Genomic DNA, 22287 nt, shown 5'->3' on the forward strand with positions numbered 1-22287 from the left:
GCCCCCCTATATTACTGTATACTGTCCCTCTATATTACTGTATACTGTCCCGCTATATTACTGTATACTGTCTACCTATGTTACTGTATGCTGTGCCCCCTATATTACTGTATACTGTGCCCCTGTATTACTGTATACTGTCCCCCTATATTGCTGTATACTGTCTACCTATGTTACTGTATGCTGTGCCCCCTATATTACTGTATACTGTGCCCCTGTATTACTGTATACTGTCCCCCTATATTACTGTATACTGTCCCCCTATATTACTGTATACTGTCCCCCTGTATTACTGTATACTGTGCCCCTATATTACTGTATGCTGTGCCCCTGTATTACTGTATACTATCCCCCTATATTACTGTATACTGTCCCCCTATATTACTGTATACTGTCCCCCTATATTACTGTATACTGTCCCCCTGTATTACTGTATACTGTGCCCCCTATATTACTGTATACTGTCCCCTATATTACTGTATACTGTGCCCCTGTATTACTGTATACTATCCCCCTATATTACTGTATACTGTCCCCCTATATTGCTGTATACTGTCCCCCTATTTTGCTGTATACTGTCCCCCTATATTACTGTATACTGTCCCCCTATATTGCTGTATACTGTCCCCCTATATTGCTGTATACTGTCCCCCTATATTACTGTATACTGTGCCCCTGTATTACTGTATACTGTCCCCCTATATTACTGTATACTGTCCCCCTATATTACTGTATACTGTCCCCCTGTATTACTGTATACTGTCCCCCTATATTACTGTATACTGTCCCCCTATATTACTGTATGCTTTCCCCCTATATTACTGTATACTGTCCCCCTATATTACTGTATACTAGCCCCCTATATTACTGTATACTGTCCCCCTATATTACTGTATACTGTGCCCCTGTATTACTGTATACTGTCCCCCTATATTATTGTATACTGTCCCCCTGTATTACTGTATACTGTCCCCCTATATTACTGTATACTGTCCCCCTATATTACTGTATACTAGCCCCCTATATTACTGTATACTGTCCCCCTATATTACTGTATACTGTCCCCCTATATTTCTGTATACTGTCCCCCTATATTATTGTATACTGTGTCCCCCTATATTACTGTATACTGTCCCCCTATATTACTGTATACTGTCCCCCTATATTACTGTATAATGTGCCCTCTATATTACTGTATACTGTCCCCCTATATTACTGTATACTGTGCCCTGTATTACTGTATACTGTGTCCCCCTATATTACTGTATACTGTCCCCCTATATTACTGTATGCTGTGCCCTCTATATTACTGTACACTGTGCCCCTGTATTACTGTATACTGTGTCCCCCTATATTACTGTATACTGTCCCCCTATATTACGGTACACTGTGCCCCCTATATTACTGTATAATGTGCCCCCTATATTACTGTATACTGTGCCCTCTATATTACTGTATACTGTCCCCCTATATTACTGTACACTGTGCCCCCTATATTACTGTATACTGTGTCCCCCTATATTACTGTATACTGTCCCCCTATATTACTGTATACTGTCCCCCTATATTACTGTATACTCTGTCCCCCTATATCACTGTATGCTGTCCCCCTATATCACTGTATGCTGTCCCCCTATATTACTGTATACTGTCCCCCTATATTACTGTACACTGTCCCCCTATATTACTGTATACTGTCTACCTATGTTACTGTATGCTGTGCCCCCTATATTACTGTATACTGTGCCCCTGTATTACTGTATACTGTTCCCCTATATTACTGTATACTGTCCCCCTATATTACTGTATACTGTCCCCCTGTATTACTGTATACTGTGCCCCCTATATTACTGTATGCTGTGCCCCTATGTTACTGTATACTGTGCCCCTGTATTACTGTATACTGTCCCCCTATATTACTGTATACTGTCCCCCTGTATTACTGTATACTGTGCCCCCTATATTACTGTATACTGTCCCCCTATATTACTGTATACTGTGCCCCTGTATTACTGTATACTGTCCCCATATATTACTGTATGCTGTCCCCCTATATTACTGTATACTATCCCCCTATATTACTGTATACTGTCCCCCTATATTGCTGTATACTGTCCCCCTATATTGCTGTATACTGTCCCCCTATATTGCTGTATACTGTCCCCCTATATTACTGTATACTGTGCCCCTGTATTACTGTATACTGTCCCCCTATATTACTGTATACTGTCCCCCTATATTACTGTATACTAGCCCCCTATATTACTGTATACTGTCCCCCTATATTGCTGCATACTGTCCCCCTATATTACTGTATACTGTCCCCCTATATTGCTGTATACTGTCCCCCTATATTGCTGTATACTGTCCCCCTATATTACTGTATACTGTGCCCCTGTATTACTGTATACTGTCCCCCTATATTACTGTATACTGTCCCCCTGTATTACTGTATACTGTCCCCCTATATTACTGTATACTGTCCCCCTATATTACTGTATACTGTGTCCCCCTATATTACTGTATACTGTCCCCCTATATCACTGTATGCTGTCCCCCTATATTACTGTATACTGTCCCCCTATATTACTGTACACTGTCCCCCTATATTACTGTATACTGTGTCCCCCTATATTACTGTATACTGTCCCCCTATATCACTGTATGCTGTCCCCCTATATTACTGTATACTGTCCCCCTATATTACTGTACACTGTCCCCCTATATTACTGTATACTGTGTCCTCTATATTACTGTATACTGTCCCCCTATATTACTGTATACTGCCCCCCTATATTACTGTATACTGTCCCTCTATATTACTGTATACTGTCCCGCTATATTACTGTATACTGTCTACCTATGTTACTGTATGCTGTGCCCCCTATATTACTGTATACTGTGCCCCTGTATTACTGTATACTGTCCCCCTATATTGCTGTATACTGTCTACCTATGTTACTGTATGCTGTGCCCCCTATATTACTGTATACTGTGCCCCTGTATTACTGTATACTGTCCCCCTATATTACTGTATACTGTCCCCCTATATTACTGTATACTGTCCCCCTGTATTACTGTATACTGTGCCCCCTATATTACTGTATGCTGTGCCCCTATGTTACTGTATACTGTCCCCCTATATTACTGTATACTGTCCCCCTATATTACTGTATACTGTCCCCCTGTATTACTGTATACTGTGCCCCCTATATTACTGTATACTGTCCCCTATATTACTGTATACTGTGCCCCTGTATTACTGTATACTATCCCCCTATATTACTGTATACTGTCCCCCTATATTGCTGTATACTGTCCCCCTATATTGCTGTATACTGTCCCCCTATATTGCTGTATACTGTCCCCCTATATTGCTGTATACTGTGCCCCTGTATTACTGTATACTGTCCCCCTGTATTACTGTATACTGTCCCCCTATATTACTGTATACTAGCCCCCTATATTACTGTATACTGTCCCCCTATATTGCTGTATACTGTCCCCCTATATTACTGTATACTGTCCCCCTATATTACTGTATACTGTCCCCCTATATTGCTGTATACTGTCCCCCTATATTACTGTATACTGTGCCCCTGTATTACTGTATACTGTCCCCCTATATTACTGTATACTGTCCCCCTGTATTACTGTATACTGTCCCCCTATATTACTGTATACTGTCCCCCTATATTACTGTATGCTTTCCCCCTATATTACTGTATACTGTCCCCCTATATTACTGTATACTAGCCCCCTATATTACTGTATACTGTCCCCCTATATTACTGTATACTGTGCCCCTGTATTACTGTATACTGTCCCCCTATATTATTGTATACTGTCCCCCTGTATTACTGTATACTGTCCCCCTATATTACTGTATACTGTCCCCCTGTATTACTGTATACTGTCCCCCTATATTACTGTATACTGTCCCCCTATATTACTGTATACTGTCCCCCTATATTACTGTATACTGTCCCCTATATTACTGTATACTGTGCCCTCTATATTACTGTATACTGTCCCCCTATATTACTGTATACTGTCCCCCTATATTACTGTATACTGTCCCCCTATATTACTGTATGCTTTCCCCCTATATTACTGTATACTGTGCCCCTGTATTACTGTATACTGTCCCCCTATATTACTGTATACTGTCCCCCTATATTACTGTATACTGTCCCCCTATATTACTGTATGCTTTCCCCCTATATTACTGTATACTGTCCCCCTATATTACTGTATACTGTGCCCCTGTATTACTGTATACTGTCCCTCTATATTACTGTATACTGTCCCCCTATATTACTGTATACTGTGCCCCTGTATTACTGTATACTGTCCCCCTATATTACTGTATACTGTCCCCCTGTATTACTGTATACTGTCCCCCTATATTACTGTATACTGTCCCCCTATATTACTGTATACTGTGCCCCTGTATTACTGTATACTGTCCCCCTATATTACTGTATACTGTCCCCCTGTATTACTGTCTCCCTGTATTACTGTATACTGTCCCCCTATATTACTGTATACTGTGCCCCTGTATTACTGTATACTGTCCCCCTGTATTACTGTATACTGTCCCCCTATATTACTGTATACTGTCCCCCTATATTACTGTATACTGTCCCCCTGTATTACTGTATACTGTCTCCCTATATTACTGTATACTGTCCCCCTATATTACTGTATACTGTCCCCCTATATTACTGTATACTGTCCCCCTATATTACTGTATGCTTTCCCCCTATATTACTGTATACTGTCCCCCTATATTACTGTATACTGTCCCCCTGTATTACTGTATACTGTCCCCCTATATTACTGTATACTGTCTCCCTATATTACTGTATACTGTCCCCCTATATTACTGTATGCTTTCCCCCTATATTACTGTATACTGTCCCCCTATATTACTGTATACTGTGCCCCTGTATTACTGTATAGTCAGTGTGCCCCCCTATATGACAGTAGTCAGTGAGCCCCCCTGTGTGCCCTGCACGTGTGGTATGAGGGGCAGTGTCCGGAGGGTCCGCCATGGCTCTGTGTTTCGCGCTCAGCACCGCGGACAGCGCTCGGTCCGCACGTTACACGGCTGATGAGGGCTCGGGGCTGTGGGGGCTCTGGAGGGGGTTGGCGGGCAGATTACACCATGTGCAAGGACGGCGGGGTTATGACTGGGTAGAGGGCTGGAGGGGGTTAATGTCGGGGGCGGGGCCATAGACAGATACATTGTGATACATTGTTGCAATGCTCGGATTCCGTGTAACGGTCACATGACGGCGGCTGCCCCCGATACCGGCGCCCCGGGAGGAGCCTGAGCGTCCTGCACTGGGTAGCGAGGGCTGCCGGTCACTGTGCCTGGTGGTGATGCCCCCTCCTCCGGTGGATGGATGTGTCGCCCTCCGGTAGCGGTTTAGTCAGCCCCGGGTGTGTCCCCGGAAGTCGGCTCCTCCCATCATGGCGGCAGAGTCGGACGGTACCCGGGTGGCTCCCCGGTGCCCTCGGTACTCTCTCCGGGACGGGCTGTGGGTGGTGGCCGCCCTGCTCGTCTTCTTCTCGGACGGAGCATCGGACCTGTGGCTGGCGGCGGATTACCTGCAGCGGCACCGGCTCAACTGCTTCTGGCCCACGGTGCTGCTGGTGCTGCTGCCCTCCCTGCTCACCCAGAGCCTGAGCTTCAGCTGGGCGGTCACCGACAGGGGCTCCTCACCGGCCGCCACCCGCCCCTGCTGCCGCCTCTGCGCCTGGTTCGTGCAGGGCTCCATCCACCTGCTGCAGCTCGGACAGGTGTGGAGGTGAGAGGGTGAAACTGGGGTCATCACTGGTCACACTGGGGTCATCACTGGTCACACTGGGGTCATCACTGGCCACACTGGGAGAATCACTGGTTATACTGGGGTCACCACTGGTCACACTGGGAGAATCACTGGTTACACTGGGGTCATCACTGGTTATACTGGGGTCATCACTGGTCACACTGGGAGAATCACTGGTTATACTGGGGTCATCACTGGCCACACTGGGGTCATCACTGGTCACACTGGGAGAATCACTGGTTACACTGTGGTCATCACTGGCCACACTGGGAGAATCACTGGTTATACTGGGATCATCACTGGCCACACTGGGGTCATCACTGGCCACACTGGGGTCATCACTGGCCACACTGGGGTCATCACTGGCCACACTGGGGTCATCACTGGTTACACTGGGGTCATCACTGGCCACACTGGGGTCATCACTGGCCACACTGGGGTCATCACTGGCCACACTGGGGTCATCACTGGCCACACTGGGGTCATCACTGGCCACACTGGGGTCATCACTGGTCACACTGGGGTCATCACTGGTCACACTGGGGTCATCACTGGTTATACTGGGGTCATCACTGGTTATACTGGGGTCATCACTGGTTACACTGGGGTCATCACTGGTCACACTGGGGTCATCACTGGTCACACTGGGGTCATCACTGGTCACACTGGGGTCATCACTGGTCACACTGGGGTCATCACTGGCCACACTGGGGGAATCACTGGTTATACTGGGGTCATCACTGGCCACACTGGGGTCATCACTGGCCACACTGGGGTCATCACTGGTATACTGTGCCTCCTGTATAACCTTATAATCTGTGTGCCCCCTATATTACAGTAGTCAGTGAGCCCCCCTATGTGCCTGGCACGTGTGGTATTGGGGGCAGTGTACGGAGGGGGAATTACTGGTCACACTGGGGTCATCACTGGTCACACTGGGGTCATCACTGGTCACACTGGGGTCATCACTGGTCACACTGGGGTCATCACTGGTTACACTGGGGTCATCACTGGCCACACTGGGGTCATCACTGGCCACACTGGGGTCATCACTGGCCACACTGGGGTCATCACTGGCCACACTGGGGTCATCACTGGTTATACTGGGGTCATCACTGGCCACACTGGGAGAATCACTGGCCACACTGGGGTCATCACTGGCCACACTGGGGTCATCACTGGTATACTGTGCCTCCTGTATAACCTTATAATCTGTGTGCCCCCTATATTACAGTAGTCAGTGAGCCCCCCTATGTGCCTGGCACGTGTGGTATTGGGGGCAGTGTACGGAGGGGGAATTACTGGTCACACTGGGGTCATCACTGGTCACACTGGGGTCATCACTGGTCACACTGGGGTCATCACTGGTCACACTGGGGTCATCACTGGTTACACTGGGGTCATCACTGGTTACACTGGGGTCATCACTGGTTACACTGGGGTCATCACTGGTTACACTGGGGTCATCACTGGTTATACTGGGGTCATCACTGGTCACACTGGGAGAATCACTGGTTACACTGGGGTCATCACTGGTCACACTGGGGTCATCACTGGTCACACTGGGGTCATCACTGGTCACACTGGGGTCATCACTGGTATACTGTGCCTCCTGTATAACCTTATAATCTGTGTGCCCCCTATATTACAGTAGTCAGTGAGCCCCCCTATGTGCCTGGCACGTGTGGTATTGGGGGCAGTGTACGGAGGGGGAATTACTGGTCACACTGGGAGAATAAGGCTATGTGCACACGCTGCGGTTTTTGCTGCGGATTTGCAGCAGTTCTGCAGACAGTGTACAGTAGCATGTTATGTGATTTGCATTCTGCTGTGCACATGCTGCGGATTTTTAACTGCGGAAAAGCTGCGGTTTTGAATCCGCAGAAAGAACTGACATGTCACTTCGATTCTGCGGATTGTAGAGGTGATAAACCGCTGGCCAATCCGCAGATAAACTGCAGGTCATTTTACCTGTGGTTTTACCTGCGGTTCCGCAGATACAAATCCGCAGCGTGTGCACATAGACTTACTGGTCACACTGGGATCAAAACTGGTCATAGTGGGAGAATTACTGGTCGCACTGGAGTCATCAATGGTAATACTGGAAGAATTACTGGTCACACTGACACCATCAATGGTCACCCTGGGATCATCACTGGTCATACTGGAGTCATACTGGGATCATCCTTGGTCACTCTGTGGGAATTACAGGTCATACTGGGACCATCACTAGTCACATTGGGATCATCACTGGGGATCACTGGTGATACTGGGATCATCACTGGTCTCACTGGGAGAATCACTGGCCACACTGGGAGAATTACTGGTCACATTGGGCATCGCTTGTGTCATCACTGGGTATAAGAGATCACTATGACCCTCACTGGGGTTGTCAGTGGTTGTACATTAGCATCTCTGGTCATGCTGGGCATAAGGGATAACACTGGAAATCACTGGTAATACCAGGTACAGCAGATCACAGTGAGGGTCATTCGTTCTACTGGGCACAATAGATTATGCTGTGGCATCACTATTCAATCTGAGTAAACCAGATAAAACTGGGCATCTCTGGTCAAACTTGGTCCAATAGATCACACTGGGCATCACTGGTCTTACTGGGTAAAGCTGATCTTGTTGGGGAATGCTCGTCACGCTATGTACAGCTGAATTAATAGACATTACTTGAGGTATCCATGTGGGTATCACTGGTTGCAATCAAAAAAACATTGGTTATACTGGGTACAGATCACAACTGGGATGACCAATCACTAGTGGGTGCAAGTATTACTGGTTACACTGGACAGCACTGGTCTCACTGGGAATATCCAGTCATTGTGGGAATTGCTGATGGTGGAGATAACTGTGTACATGAAGCATTTATATTGGTTGTTACTTGTACACTGGTCACATACTGGTAATACTGGGTACTGTCACTGGTCTCTTATACTGATGGTTACTGGTGACTTGTCTGATTGCAACATCTCCCTTATTATTGGGTTCATTATGTTTTTACGGGAACTCCAAATATGAGAGTAATAATGATTGCTAGTTGCTATGGATAATAGATATTCACAATGCTCCGTATGCTGCTACAACACACAACCCACTCTGCTACATCACCATCTGGTGCAATATACAGGTCACTGTGTAACATCGGTATATACCACATGTAATATACAGTCACTATACTATTATTATATACCACATGTAATATACAGTCACTGTACTATTAGTATATATCACATGTAATAGACAGGTGGCTGTACTATTAGTATATATCACATGTAATATACAGTCACTACTATTAGTATATATCACATATAATATACAGTTGCTGTACTATTATATACAACATGTAATATACTGGTGACTGTACTATTAGTATATGCCACATGTAATATACAGTCACTGTGTACTACTAGTATATACCATGTGTAATATACAGTCACTGTGTGCTATTAGTATATACAACATGTAATATACAGTCACTGTACTTTTAGTATATACCATGTGTAATATAGAGTCATGGTACTATTAGTATATACCATGTGTAATATACAGCCACTGGATACTATTAGTATATATCACATGTAATATGCAGTCACTGTTTACTATTAGTATATACCACATGTAATATACAGTTACTGTGTACTATTAGTATATACCACATGTAATATACAGTTACTGTGTACTATTAGTATATACCACATGTAATATACAGTCCCTGTACTATTAGTATATGCCATGTGTAATATACAGTCATGGTACTATTAGTATATACCATGTGTAGTATACAGTCACTAGATACTATTAGTATATATCACATGTAATATGCGGTCACTGTGTACTATTAGTATGCAGTCACTGTACTATTGGTATATACCACATGTAATTTACAGGTTTCTGGGTACTATTAGTATATATCATGTAATATACAGTCACTGTACTATTAGTATATACCATATGTAATATAGTCACTGTGTACTGTTAGTATATACCACATGTAATATACAGGTTACTGGGTACTATTAGTATATATCATGTAATATACAGTCACTGTACTATTAGTATATACCATATGTAATATAGTCACTGTGTACTGTTAGTATATACCACATGTAATATACAGGTTACTGGGTACTATTAGTATATATCATGTAATATACAGTCACTGTACTATTAGTATATACCATATGTAATATAGTCACTGTATACTGCTAGTATATACCACATGTAATATACAGTTACTGTGTAATGTTAGTATATACCACATGTAATAAACAGTAACTGTACTATCGGTATATACCACATGTAATTTACAGGTTACTGGGTACTATTAGTATATATCATGTAATATACAGTCACTGTACTATTAGTATATACCATGTGTAATAGTCACTGTGTACTGTTAGTATATACCACATGTAATATACAGTCAGTGTATTATTGGTATATACCACATGTAATATACATGTCACTGTACTATTAGTATATACCACATGTAATATACAGTCACTGTGTATTATTGGTATATACCACATGTAATATACATGTCACTGTACTATTAGTATATACCACATGTAATATACAGTCAGTGTACTATTAGTATATACCACATGTAATATACATGTCACTGTACTATTAGTATATACCACATGTAATATACAGTCAGTGTACTATTAGTATATACCACATGTAATATACATGTCAGTGTACTATTAGTATATACCACATGTAATATACAGTCAGTGTACTATTAGTATATACCACATGTAATATACAGTCAGTGTACTATTAGTATATACCACATGTAATATACAGTCAGTGTACTATTAGTATATACCACATGTAATATACAGTCAGTGTACTATTAGTATATACCACATGTAATATACAGTCAGTGTACTATTAGTATATACCACATGTAATATACAGTCAGTGTACTATTAGTATATACCACATGTAGTATACAGGTCACCGTGTCCCTTTTCTCTTGTCAGGTACCTGCGAGCGCTGTATCTGGGCCTGCAGAGCCGCTGGCATTCGGAGCAGCAGAGCCGCCATTTCTACTGGCGAATGATGTTTGAGAGTGCAGATATCAGCATGCTGCGCCTGCTGGAGACATTTCTAAAGAGCGCCCCCCAGCTGGTGCTGCAGCTCTGCATCATGGTGCAGCAAGGCCACGTGGAGCCTTTACAGGGTGAGCGCTGTTTTCTTATCTATACCATCCTCTAGATCAGACCTGGGCAAGGGGCGGCCCACTGCCTGTAACCGGCCCTCGGAGGGGTCCGTGACTTCTCTGGTTCCTGCTTTCCTCATGAATCATTCATGAGGAAAGCAGGAAGCAGAGGAGTCCCAGCAGACGCGGCGGTGAGCGGAGCGGACCCCGACCACCTGTGAGCGGTGCAGAAACATTGCCTCCAGCGCACCGCCCACACCCCAGACCTGCGGCGCTGACTGGTCGAGGCTGGAGGGGGGCGTGGTCTGAGAGAGGGCTGCGTAGATGCCGTTGGTGGCGTCTGCTTGCAGCAGTATACATCACACCACGCCTCCAACTCTGTGCTAAAACGTGCGGGCGTGGTGTGATCTATACTGCTGCAAGCAGACCAGTGACACTGTGGTGCAACGTAAGGCTAGCATCAATTACTTTAGATTAAATAAAGATATAATTAGGTCCTCCATATTTTCATTGTATTGTAAATCTTTGCATTGTTTAACATACTGTTTGTTTATGAAAAGATAGCATATGTATACTATATATGATATATATATATATATAGTATTGGGTACAACTGAGTTAATTATATTAGTGCTGCCCTCTGACACCATCCCAATTTCTAATGTGGCCCCATGGCAAGATTAATTGCCCACCCCTGCTCTAGATCATGCTCCGTATAGACTCCTCGGTGTAATATGTAGATATATTGATGCACTTGCCCCAATGCATGACTTATGTACTTATCCATCTGCTGAGCATTCTGAGCCTTGTAGGTTGGAATTTTCTGGAGAAGAACCTGACTCCGATTGTGCAGCGCATTCAGATATGAGCGATGGCAGCGGTAGCCGGGCGCTGATCTCTTACATAACTGACCTTTATTGTCTGGGAATCAATAATTTACTGCAGTCAGTTGGAGGCGCTGCTATGGAGGTGGCGGTGAGAGGAGCGAGACTCTCTCTTTTCAGGAAGTCCTGTGTCGCCCGCTTACCCCTCCTCACTGTGACCTATTTGTTCTCCATGGGTCGTCACTTGGTCGTGATGTTTGTTACTTGTATAAATGTGGAAATAATAAATGATGGATGAAAGATTGATCAGTACATGGCCGAAATTATGTGACCCCTGAAGATCACTGTGGTTGGAGCATGAACTTTCCTAAACAATGGACTTAAATTGTGAAGACTAGCATCAGCAGATTATTGTTCCTCCGCCACTGGACTCTATAGTTGGTCTCAATCATTGTGGTAGGAGATGTCCTTTTGACATCTGCCAAAAAGAGAATCCTCCACCAGACTACTACATGGTGAAATGTAATTCATGTCCCTAGTGAATGTGTTACACTTTTCCCACAGACTATTTGTGGTGGCTTTACATTTCCCTAGCAGACACCTGGCATTGAGCACTCAAGCCTTTGTTCAACTGCTGTGATGAAGAAACCCCAATCTAAAAAGATCTAAATGAACAGTCCCTGTGCTCAAATTTCTTCCAGATGTTTAGGACCCTATTTTAAGTTCTGCAACTAAAGGCAGGCAATATTTAGGCTACATTCACACATCCGAGTGACATGTCCTAGTACTGTTGTTTTTTACTTTGACGCCACATGGATCCATTGAGTTCCACTGATCCACACACACAGTTTTAAAAAGAGGTCTGTGTCTGTGTGAAGGGGTTATCCAATTCATGGTATTGACCCCATTAAAAAATAAAAAGAAAAAAATTCTTACCTCCCATACCGTTGTCGTTGCAGCTAAGTCTGCATCGGGTCTCTTGGGACTCGCATTAGATTGTTAAGCCACATGACGCTGTTGCGCTTTCACTACTTTCCAACGTTCGGACAAAGGAAGGGAACGCGCAGCAGCCTAATACCAGACAATGATTGTCTACAGGGTTCGCGTGAGAATCAGCATCGGAATGATTATTACTTAATTTTAAAAATTTTTTTCCAGTTGGGTGACAACCTCTTTCACGTCTATGAGGATTCGTGTAAAACGGATGAAACTAGGAAGACAGACTTAGCACTTCAGTTTTCCATCCACGTTTCATCCATTTTTAACTCATACATTGCTAGGCGTCAATGGATAAAAAGGTTCAGACAGCCTACCTGCTTCAGTTAAAATGAAGGGATGAGAATAAAAAAGATGCAAATAGGATGACAATTGAGAAAAAAAAAATAATTCCGTTTTGCTTTGATGGTAACATTGACACAGATGTGCAAATATAGCTTTACTCTGTAAGCGATTGTCACATCATCGGTGGTCATAAATTTTAGAATAATCATTCTAAACTAATGTTATTGTTAATATATTAAGTTTTTATGGTTTTATGTCATATGCTAAATTTATTTGTTCTCAATGTGTGTAACCTAAATGGCCAACCATACTGGTTAGAAGACAGGATCACATATTTTTGACAGTGGGTTTTAGAACTTTAAGATAAGCCTTTCTCTTTAAAAAATGCTACAATTCCCCTGGCGCTGTGTACCTGCAGGGTGGTTGGGGCCATATGTTTTATTGGAGCCATCTGCATGGAACTTGTATGTTCTCCCCGTGTTCACATATTCTTACTCCTACAATCTGAAAGCTGCTTTCTTACCCAGCAGTGGGAAAGAGAGAGAGCGAGGGCTAGTAGAGTAAGTCACTTTTCTCTTTCAGGGTTCTGAAAAAGTTTAGTGGCGACTTATTGGTTGTCATCCAACTTCCCAGATGTTTGTTGGCTTACATTTGTATTATGGAAAATGTTAGTGTTCCTCTAAATTTCGATGACTTCTTCTCTTCTAATTCCTCTCTTTTGTTTTCCATTGTGTCTCTTTTCTCAGGTCTTTCTGCCACTGCTTCTCTCCTTTCTCTTGCCTGGATGATTGCCTCTTACCAAAAGGTCCTAAGAGATTCCCGGGACGATAAGATGCCCATGTCCTACAAAGGGGCTGTGGTGCAAATACTGTGGCATCTCTTCACCATTGCTGCCCGAGCCTTGGCTTTTTCCCTCTTTGCCTCTGTCTTCCACTTATACTTTGGTATCTTCATTGTCACTCACTGGTGTCTCATGACTTTTTGGATTATCCAAGGGGAGACAGACTTCTGCATGTCTCGGTGGGAGGAGATCATCTATAACATGGTCCTCGGGATCATCTACATTTTCTGCTGGTTCAATGTTCGTGAGGGTCGGACTCGCTGTAGAATGACCACCTACTATATCATTGTACTGTCTGAGAACGCAGTCCTCACCGCTCTGTGGTATTATTATCGGCCAGATTATATGCTCAGTGACTTCTATGCTCTACTTATTGTTTGCTCGGTCCTCTGCAGCTTTGCTCTTGGTGTCTTCTTCATGCTTATATACTACAGTCTTCTGCATCCCAATGGTCCAATGTTTGGCCCCTCAAGTAGTAGTTGTGTGTTCACAGAAGGTGCTGAGACTTCTAGGGTACCTGAATCGGAACGTACGGAGAGCCTTCCTCGTACTCTACCACGGACTACAGAGCAAGAACGGGACATGGTGCCTGGTGACAGGGATAGTTGTGTTCCTGTCTTTCAAGTCCGTTCTAGTGTCCCACCAATCCCTGTGACACGTATTCCCCGCGCGCAAGGGCCTGTCATACGTATCGATCTTCCACGAAAGAAATATCCTGCCTGGGATGCCCATTTTATTGACCGCCGTTTGCGGAAGACTATTTTGGCCTTGGAATATACTTCCCCAGCTACGCCCCGTGTCCAGTACCGAACTTTAGGGACCTCACAGGAAGTTATGGAGTATGAAACCACAGTGTGACCCTCTTCTCAAGACGTAGGGTGAAGGAGAGCCCGGGAATCACCTGATGGTGAGGAGATGCTCTTCAAAGTCTTAGAGGGTGAGGAGAATAGAGACACTGGCATGGGTCCGGTGGCAGAAGAGTTGGCCTTAAGAGGAGACCACTAGTGGCTATGGTTGGCATCCTGCAATATTCTAGGTCACGCCGTGAAATGTTTGGTGTCGTATTGAAGGTTTACGTGCACACAGTGAGCAGAAGACACTCTGGTGTATTGTATGTATGTTGTAAGAAGAGATTCTGGAGCAGGACTAGGCAAATGAAGGCTCTCCAGAAATGTCTGGGCAGGACCTTTCCAGTCAACAATGTCTTAAGAACAAGCAGTTGACTGGCAAGATCTTCAGGTGGCTTTCAAGTCAATAGAAGATGCCATATCACAGGTTTCCAAAGGTCTGAAGTGTATGGCTGATGTTTAAGAGGTAAAAAAAATAAAAGAAGCTGGCCTGTGCGTAGATCCTGATCAGGACATGGGAGAAGGGTGACGGTAAGACTGGGCAGAGGTGGTACCTTGGATGGTTCAGTAGGACTTGATGACTTATGGAAAGACCTCAGCTCTGGAAAAAGAAAAAAAAAATCACACTGGCTAGGTTTGAGTAACACCTACATGACTGCCTGTATTGTATATAATGGTGGTGGCATGTATGGTGGTGTTTCTCTAATGGTGCAAAAGCCTATATATCATGAGTTGGACTTCCAGATTGTTCAGTATGGGGAGCCTTATCTATCTACAACTACAATGCACAGGGGCATTATCAACCCGTAAACCCAATGGTTTGCAACTTCTGGTGCTTCAGCTGTTTTGAAACTACAACTCTCATCAGGCTTTTTTGTCAAAATTGTAGTTTATTACTAGATTAAGTGTTTAATATCTCATAAACGGCAATGAAAGTAGAGCACAGGCACCATGTACCCCGCATTAGTCCCTAATGTATTCACACCCTCACAGATCACACATAGTATAGCGATGTATACAGTAGCGTCATATGTTGGGACATCACACAACGATGTATAGGATCACAGGGCAGCAGAAATATAGTCTCAGTGGGATCACAGCTGTGATCACATGTTGTGTTTGCAGCAGAAGTAAAGTATGTGATCATGGACTTTTCATATCATATCATGCAAAGGCCGCAAAGAATAGGATTTATGGACTATAGCTGGATAATACGGGTATACTAGTTCTACAGCTTCTCTGCTTCATATTACACAATTCCCCAGCATACGGAAAGTAGCTCTGGTGGGTACAGGGGTAGCAGTAGCAAATGATCCTTGGTGCCTGAAGGGCCAAAATTTCCCCAGCACATAAGGAGACACCAATATTATAATGGCACATGGTAGATGTTTTGGTCTCCGTTACAAATCTTGAATTAGCTTCACATTACACCTCTGCCCAGTGCCATATATGCTACTGACTAATAATCCCCAGAGTTTCTGTACAGGTCACAATGGGACAAATGGGATGGTGGTTATCTATCTAACGTTCATACACTGCAATATACAGTATTTAAACTATATATAATATTGCTCACACATGATCCCAGGTCCACAGTGACTTTAAAAAAATCTCACAATATTTTAAATAAAATTCATGTCCAAGGTACTTTGTAAATACATTACATTACTTATATTAATCGGGAGTTACAAACTGTATTATACTCCAGAGCTGCACTCAATATTCTGCTGGTGGTCACTGTGTATTTACATTACTTATCCTGTACTGATCCTGAGTTACATCCTGTATTATACTCCAGAGCTGCACTCACTATTCTGCTGGTGGAGTCACTGTGTACATACATTACATTACTTATCCTGTACTGATCCTGAGTTACATCCTGTAATATACTCCAGAGCTGCACTCACTATTCTGCTGGTGGAGTCACTGTGTACATACATTACATTACTTGTCCTGTATTGATCCTATATGATTATACTCCAGAGCTGCACACACTATTCGTCAGTATATTATTACAAACAGTCTGCAAGCTTTAGGAGAACTTACACTGCTAACTGCTTCATGGTGATGCACGGGGCATAAGTAATGTAATGTTTGTGTACAGTGACACCACCAGGAGACTAGTGAGTGCAGCTCTGGAGTATAATACAATATGTAGCTGAGTATTGGTGAAGGATAAGTAGCGTAATGTATGTACACAGTGACTCCACCAGCAGAATAGTGAGTGCAGCTCTGGAGTATAACACAGGCTACAACTTAGGATCAGTATCAGATAAGTAATGTAATGTATGTACACAGTGACTGCACCAGCAGAATAGTGAGTGCAGCTCTGGAGTATAATACGTTATGTAACCCAGACTCAGTACAGGATAAGTAGTGTAATGTATGTACACAGTGACTCCACCAGCAGAATAGTGAGTGCAGCTCTGGAGTATAATACAGGATGTAACTCAGGATCAGTACAGGATAAGTAATGTAATGTATGTACTCAGTGACTCCACCAGAAGAACATGGAGTGCAGCTCTGAAGCATAATACAGGATGTAACTGAGGATATATACAGGATAAGTATTGGAATTTATTTAGATCTTTTCCTATACAAAAACATGTAAAATACTGTAGCATTAAATATTGAACACATGCTTTCATTTATTCTGGCTAGTAGGCTGCATAGCCAAGAACATCTTGACAGCCTCATGTGCATGAATCATAGTTGTTCTCCTTATGGGAAGACTAGACAGATTTGTACAGTTGACAAAAAAAACCCTTAGAAGTAAAGTTTTTTTACAGTGGAAGGAGCCTGTGTCTATAGCTGTGTCTATGATATAGTGACATCATCTTCCTCCTCCATTCTGCCTTGTATTCCCATTGGTTGTACTTATCATTCTGGCTCATCATCTTCAGACACTCACTCATGTTAATCAGTGGCGTCTTCATTGCTTTTCTCATATGTTGCTGGTAACAATCAGGCAGCCATTTTGTTGTAGCCATTTGAAGTAATGTGTATAGTTGTCCTGTAAATACCCCTCAGCAGATATGACGTGGTGTCGCTGGGTGGTGGTGGCCACTTCAGTGCTGTGTAATGTGCTGTTGCTTTGCTCACGACTGGACCACACCTGATTGGAGGCACATACTGGATCCTCATGTATCATATCTATAAACTAAACAAGCCTATATATTGGGAGAGGTGGACTGTTCATAGTCTGTGTCAATTTATTCAGCCTAATCATGATTTTATATACTTTAGCCATGAAGGGGAAAAGGGGGGACAGTGTCAATAATCTTCTTAAATAACATGTATACGATTTCTACGGGAATTCTGTCGATCTGATGCAATGTTCTGAAGGTGAAAAGTCATTCGGAGCGACGCTCTGCTGGTAGGAATTTGTGCTTTGTGTGTTAGTAGATCAGCAATAAGGAAAAGCAATACCCAAGTGGCTAAAAAAAAATAAAACATTTGCTTAATATTTTAGGGCTGTTAATTAAGGGTCTAGGCCAAAGATACATTTCATAGATCACCAACCCAACAGTAGAGCTCCACCCAATCACCTCACACAACACCAGTCAGTAGATCCCATTATGTATAGGAATCTGTTGGTTCCTTTCAAACATCCACTCTTAGTAGCCATGTCTGCCTACCCTGTCTCAAAAGTACTAGGATTTGTGTGGTTAGATGACCCCCAAATTAAGTTCACCGTTCACCTGGACATAGGGGTCACTGACGTTTTCAATGCACCTGGAACCTTCTCCATTTGTAGTCACTTAAATATCTGAGGAGGCTTCAAGCCTTTTTATTTGTATGCAGGCATCTGCTTTGGTTACCCGGTTCATTATTGATTTCCTTGAACAGGAGATCCTTCTCTCATGACTTCTTATGGAAGGTTGCCGTGGAATCACATATAGGATTTCCCATGTTAACCTCCCACATCTATCATCTATCAATGGGTTGCCATGTTAATTGTGCCGCTCCAGCATCTCCAAATGTGCCCACATCTTGTGGTGGAGATCTTCCTTATCAGTTGAGGTACCTGCGGTTCATCAGTAGACATAGGACTATGCCAGTGTACAGGTTAGCCAAACATGTCATAACTTCATAACTTAAAATCCCTCAACTTTTATGAATTCCAAGGATATAGGATTTTATGGCTAATGTCAACTTTCCTCAGAGCAATAACCATCCTCCATGCTACCAATTTGGATCATCTACAGCCACTGACTATCATAAGAACCTCCACATCATCGCTCTTTATCATTAGTAAGGTGCCAGATACTTGGTTGTTCAAAATCTTGGTGTGTCCCCCATAAAACTAAAATAATTTAGAAAAAACATGGCTGCTTTGTTTTAGAAACGGCACTGCTTCATTGAAGTAACAGGAGCTTAACTGAATTGACACATACAACCTGTGAGTAGATGTGGAGCTGTTTCTGGAAGAAAGTATCCTTGTCATTACAGAACATACATAGCATTGGACATTTCAGGTTCAGATCTGGACATCCCGAAGATGACTTTCACAGTTAATGTTGGGTTCTTTGCCCTATACTTGACCGCTTAGTTGGCTTTCCAGTACTTTATGGGGTTCTGTCCCACCAGATTAAATCTGCATGTGATATGGATGGGAAAGTGTTGCCCTGATCATTTACTATGGTGCTTGTCATGGATGGCAGCACACATTGGTTTAGTTAGGCATCTGCCCTATTGCCCAATATCATTTGTGGATTAGTCCTGGAGTTGGGGGCGCATGTTCACTTTTCCATATGAACAGTCTCTGAATGACTGCTGAATCTCCAGCTGATCTGTTGCATTAGTCCAGTTTGCTAATGTAATGGACGCTTTACATATAATAATCATTGACTCTTTCCCATCTCCTGTGTCTGATATATTCCTGGGAATCTTATCCGTATATATGGTGAGTTCTGACTGCGGTGAGTTCTGACTGCGGTGCTTACAATTGATGAGTCTTAATATAATGGCGTAATTTTGAAGTGAATGACCCTGTTAGAAATGGTGGCAGATACCCACAGTCTCCCTTGATTTCTATGACGTATAAAAGTGACCTGGCTGCAGTTTTGTGCCTTTGTCTTGAAATCTCTTGGTGACTATTAATAACCTTTAAAGGGCACTTCCAGTCGGCTTTGATACGAACAGTTAACAGCTGCTAAGAGGAGCAGTGGAAGGGAAGAGACTACTGTTCTGTGCAATTCCCCACAAGTGGTTGTCACTTTATATGTGCACTTAGCCATTGTCCTGACAAACTGAGCTGTTCTACACCAGCATTAAAGAGGTGTACTGCTCTTTCTACAGGAGCTCACCATTCCTATTCCTCCTGGCTTTTTGCTTGCAAGGGTGGCAGGTGCGCTCCTGATGCTTAAAGGCTATGTGCCCACGTAGCGATTCTGAAGCAGGATCGCCCACCCTGCTCCCGGGAAAACGCATGCGTTTTTTGACACGCTTTTGTAAGCGTTTGTCAAGCGTTTTTGCATGCGTTTTCCTAAGCGTTTCTGCCAATATAATTGATGGTATGTGGAATCGCATGCAATTCCGCAAAATTAATGAACATGCTGCGTTTTTAATCGCTAAGCGTTTCCGCAGTGGTTAAAAACGCACCATTGCCACAACATGTGCGTTTCTCATTAAAAATCAATTGGATGCTTTTCTTAAGCGTTTCTGCAGCAGAATCGCTTGTCTAAAAGCGCTGCAGATACGTTTAAACGCTACGTGGGCACACAGCCTAACAGTTTGAGATTGTGGCACAGCTGAGTCGCTGGCCCAGACTGCACATTCTTTGATACTGCAAGCAGAGGCAGCTTTGGTTCTGGAGACTCAAAGGAGCTTTGGGACCCTATCTTATCTTGAGAGAACCCCTTTAAGTAATGTAATCTGTTCTTTCTATGAACAAAACTATAACTAATATAATACCGCCACTGATATATAACTACCATAAGACTGCAACTATTGTAATACTGCCCTCTGTGCAGATAAATGTAATTATTATAGCACTGCCCCCTATGTACAAGCATATAACTACTGTAATCCTGCCCCTTATGTACAAGAATATAACTACTATAATACTGCCCCCTATGTACAAGAATATCACTACTATAATAGTGCCCCTTATGTACAAGAATATAACTACTATAATACTGTCTCCTATGTACAAGAATATAACTGCTATAATACTGCCCCTATGTACAAGAATATAACTACTATAATACTGTCCCTATGTACAAGAATATAACTGCTATAATACTGATCCTATATACAAGTATATAACCACTATAATACTGCCCCTTATGTATAAGAATATAACTGCTATAATACTGCCCCCTATGTACAAGAATATAACTACTATAATACTGCCCCTATGTACAAGAATATAACTACTATAATACTGGCCCCTATGTACAAGAATATAACTACTATAATACTGGCCCCTATGTACAAGAATATAACTACTATAATACTGCTCCCTATGTACAAGAATATAATTACTATAATACTGCCCCGATTTACAAGAATATAACTAGTATAATACTGCCCCGATTTACAAGAATATAACTAGTATAATACTGCCCCGATTTACAAGAATATAACTAGTATAATACTGCCCCTATGTACAAGAATATAACTAGTATAATACTTCCCCTATGTACAAGAATATAACTAGTATAATACTGCCCCTATGTACAAGAATATAACTAGTATAATACTGCCCCTATGTACAAGAATATACCGTAACTACTTTAATACCACCCCTATGTATAATAATATAACTATTATAATACTAGCCACCATGGAAATAATATCATTATAATAGTGCCCTCAATATGCAAGAATATCAGGCTAAGTAGGCAAAACAGTTTCCGTATCTGACTGGAATAGCCCTTTAACTATTGGTTGCCATGTACATTGATGAACCTACCACTTGGGCAGTAGTTTTTTGTAGAGATTATTTGGGATCTGCCCTGGGTGTTGCTTCTGCTGATTGTATGCACATTGCAGATAAGCACATTGATATCATAGAGTGTAACTGGAGATGTTGGACTGTTATTACCCAGAGATGATGGAAGGTGTTGAGTTGTAATATCCCTGGTGTGTCAAGCAATGGATATAGCCTGAACTCCTCTGTACATGGAGCGCCTCATCAATGTATCCGCTCCTGTATGACTCAGAAGTACAATGAAGCTCCCTGTACTGACAAATTCCACCTCTACGTAGGCCTGTGATTGGTTGCCTCGCTGATTGGGGTGGACGTCATTTACTATAAGCTGCTGATTGTATGTCATTTGTTTATTCCAGTGCCTGGAGTCCTGTATCGCACAAAATTGTCACAGATCCACCCCCCAACGTGCACAAAAATCCCTTTCATTGGGGGCAAAATCAGGATTCTAGGAATCTTTTTTTGTAAACACCAATTTTTGTATATTTTTCATTTGGTGCTACATGAAATAAACGTAATTTCAGTAACTTGTCTACTGTT

The 22287-nt window shown here is 42.9% G+C and overlaps 1 protein-coding gene across 1 annotated transcript; it reads left to right on the plus strand.

Annotated features, from left to right (window-relative positions):
* The first annotated feature begins 5240 nt into the window (after positions 1–5240).
* On the plus strand, positions 5241–22274 carry XKR7 (XK related 7). The gene is made up of 3 exons (XM_073580769.1): positions 5241–5816; positions 10838–11037; positions 13868–22274. Exons 1-3 carry the CDS (start codon positions 5479–5481, stop codon positions 14818–14820), a joined length of 1491 nt encoding a protein of 496 aa, XP_073436870.1. The 5' UTR covers positions 5241–5478; the 3' UTR covers positions 14821–22274.
* The last annotated feature ends 13 nt before the right edge of the window (positions 22275–22287 follow it).

Source organism: Dendrobates tinctorius, unplaced genomic scaffold (genome assembly GCF_039654945.1).
Source record: "Dendrobates tinctorius isolate UK_male_01 unplaced genomic scaffold, ASM3965494v1 ptg000065l, whole genome shotgun sequence".
Lineage (NCBI taxonomy): Eukaryota > Metazoa > Chordata > Amphibia > Anura > Dendrobatidae > Dendrobates > Dendrobates tinctorius.

Coding starts and splice junctions, on each gene's coding strand:
- XKR7 (XM_073580769.1), top strand. CDS start 5,479: ATGGCGGCAGAGTCGGACGGTACCCGGGTGGCTCCCCGGTGCCCTCGG. Junction 5,817..10,837: donor CAGCTCGGACAGGTGTGGAG/GTGAGAGGGTGA, acceptor TTCTCTTGTCAG/GTACCTGCGAGCGCTGTATC. Junction 11,038..13,867: donor CCACGTGGAGCCTTTACAGG/GTGAGCGCTGTT, acceptor CTCTTTTCTCAG/GTCTTTCTGCCACTGCTTCT.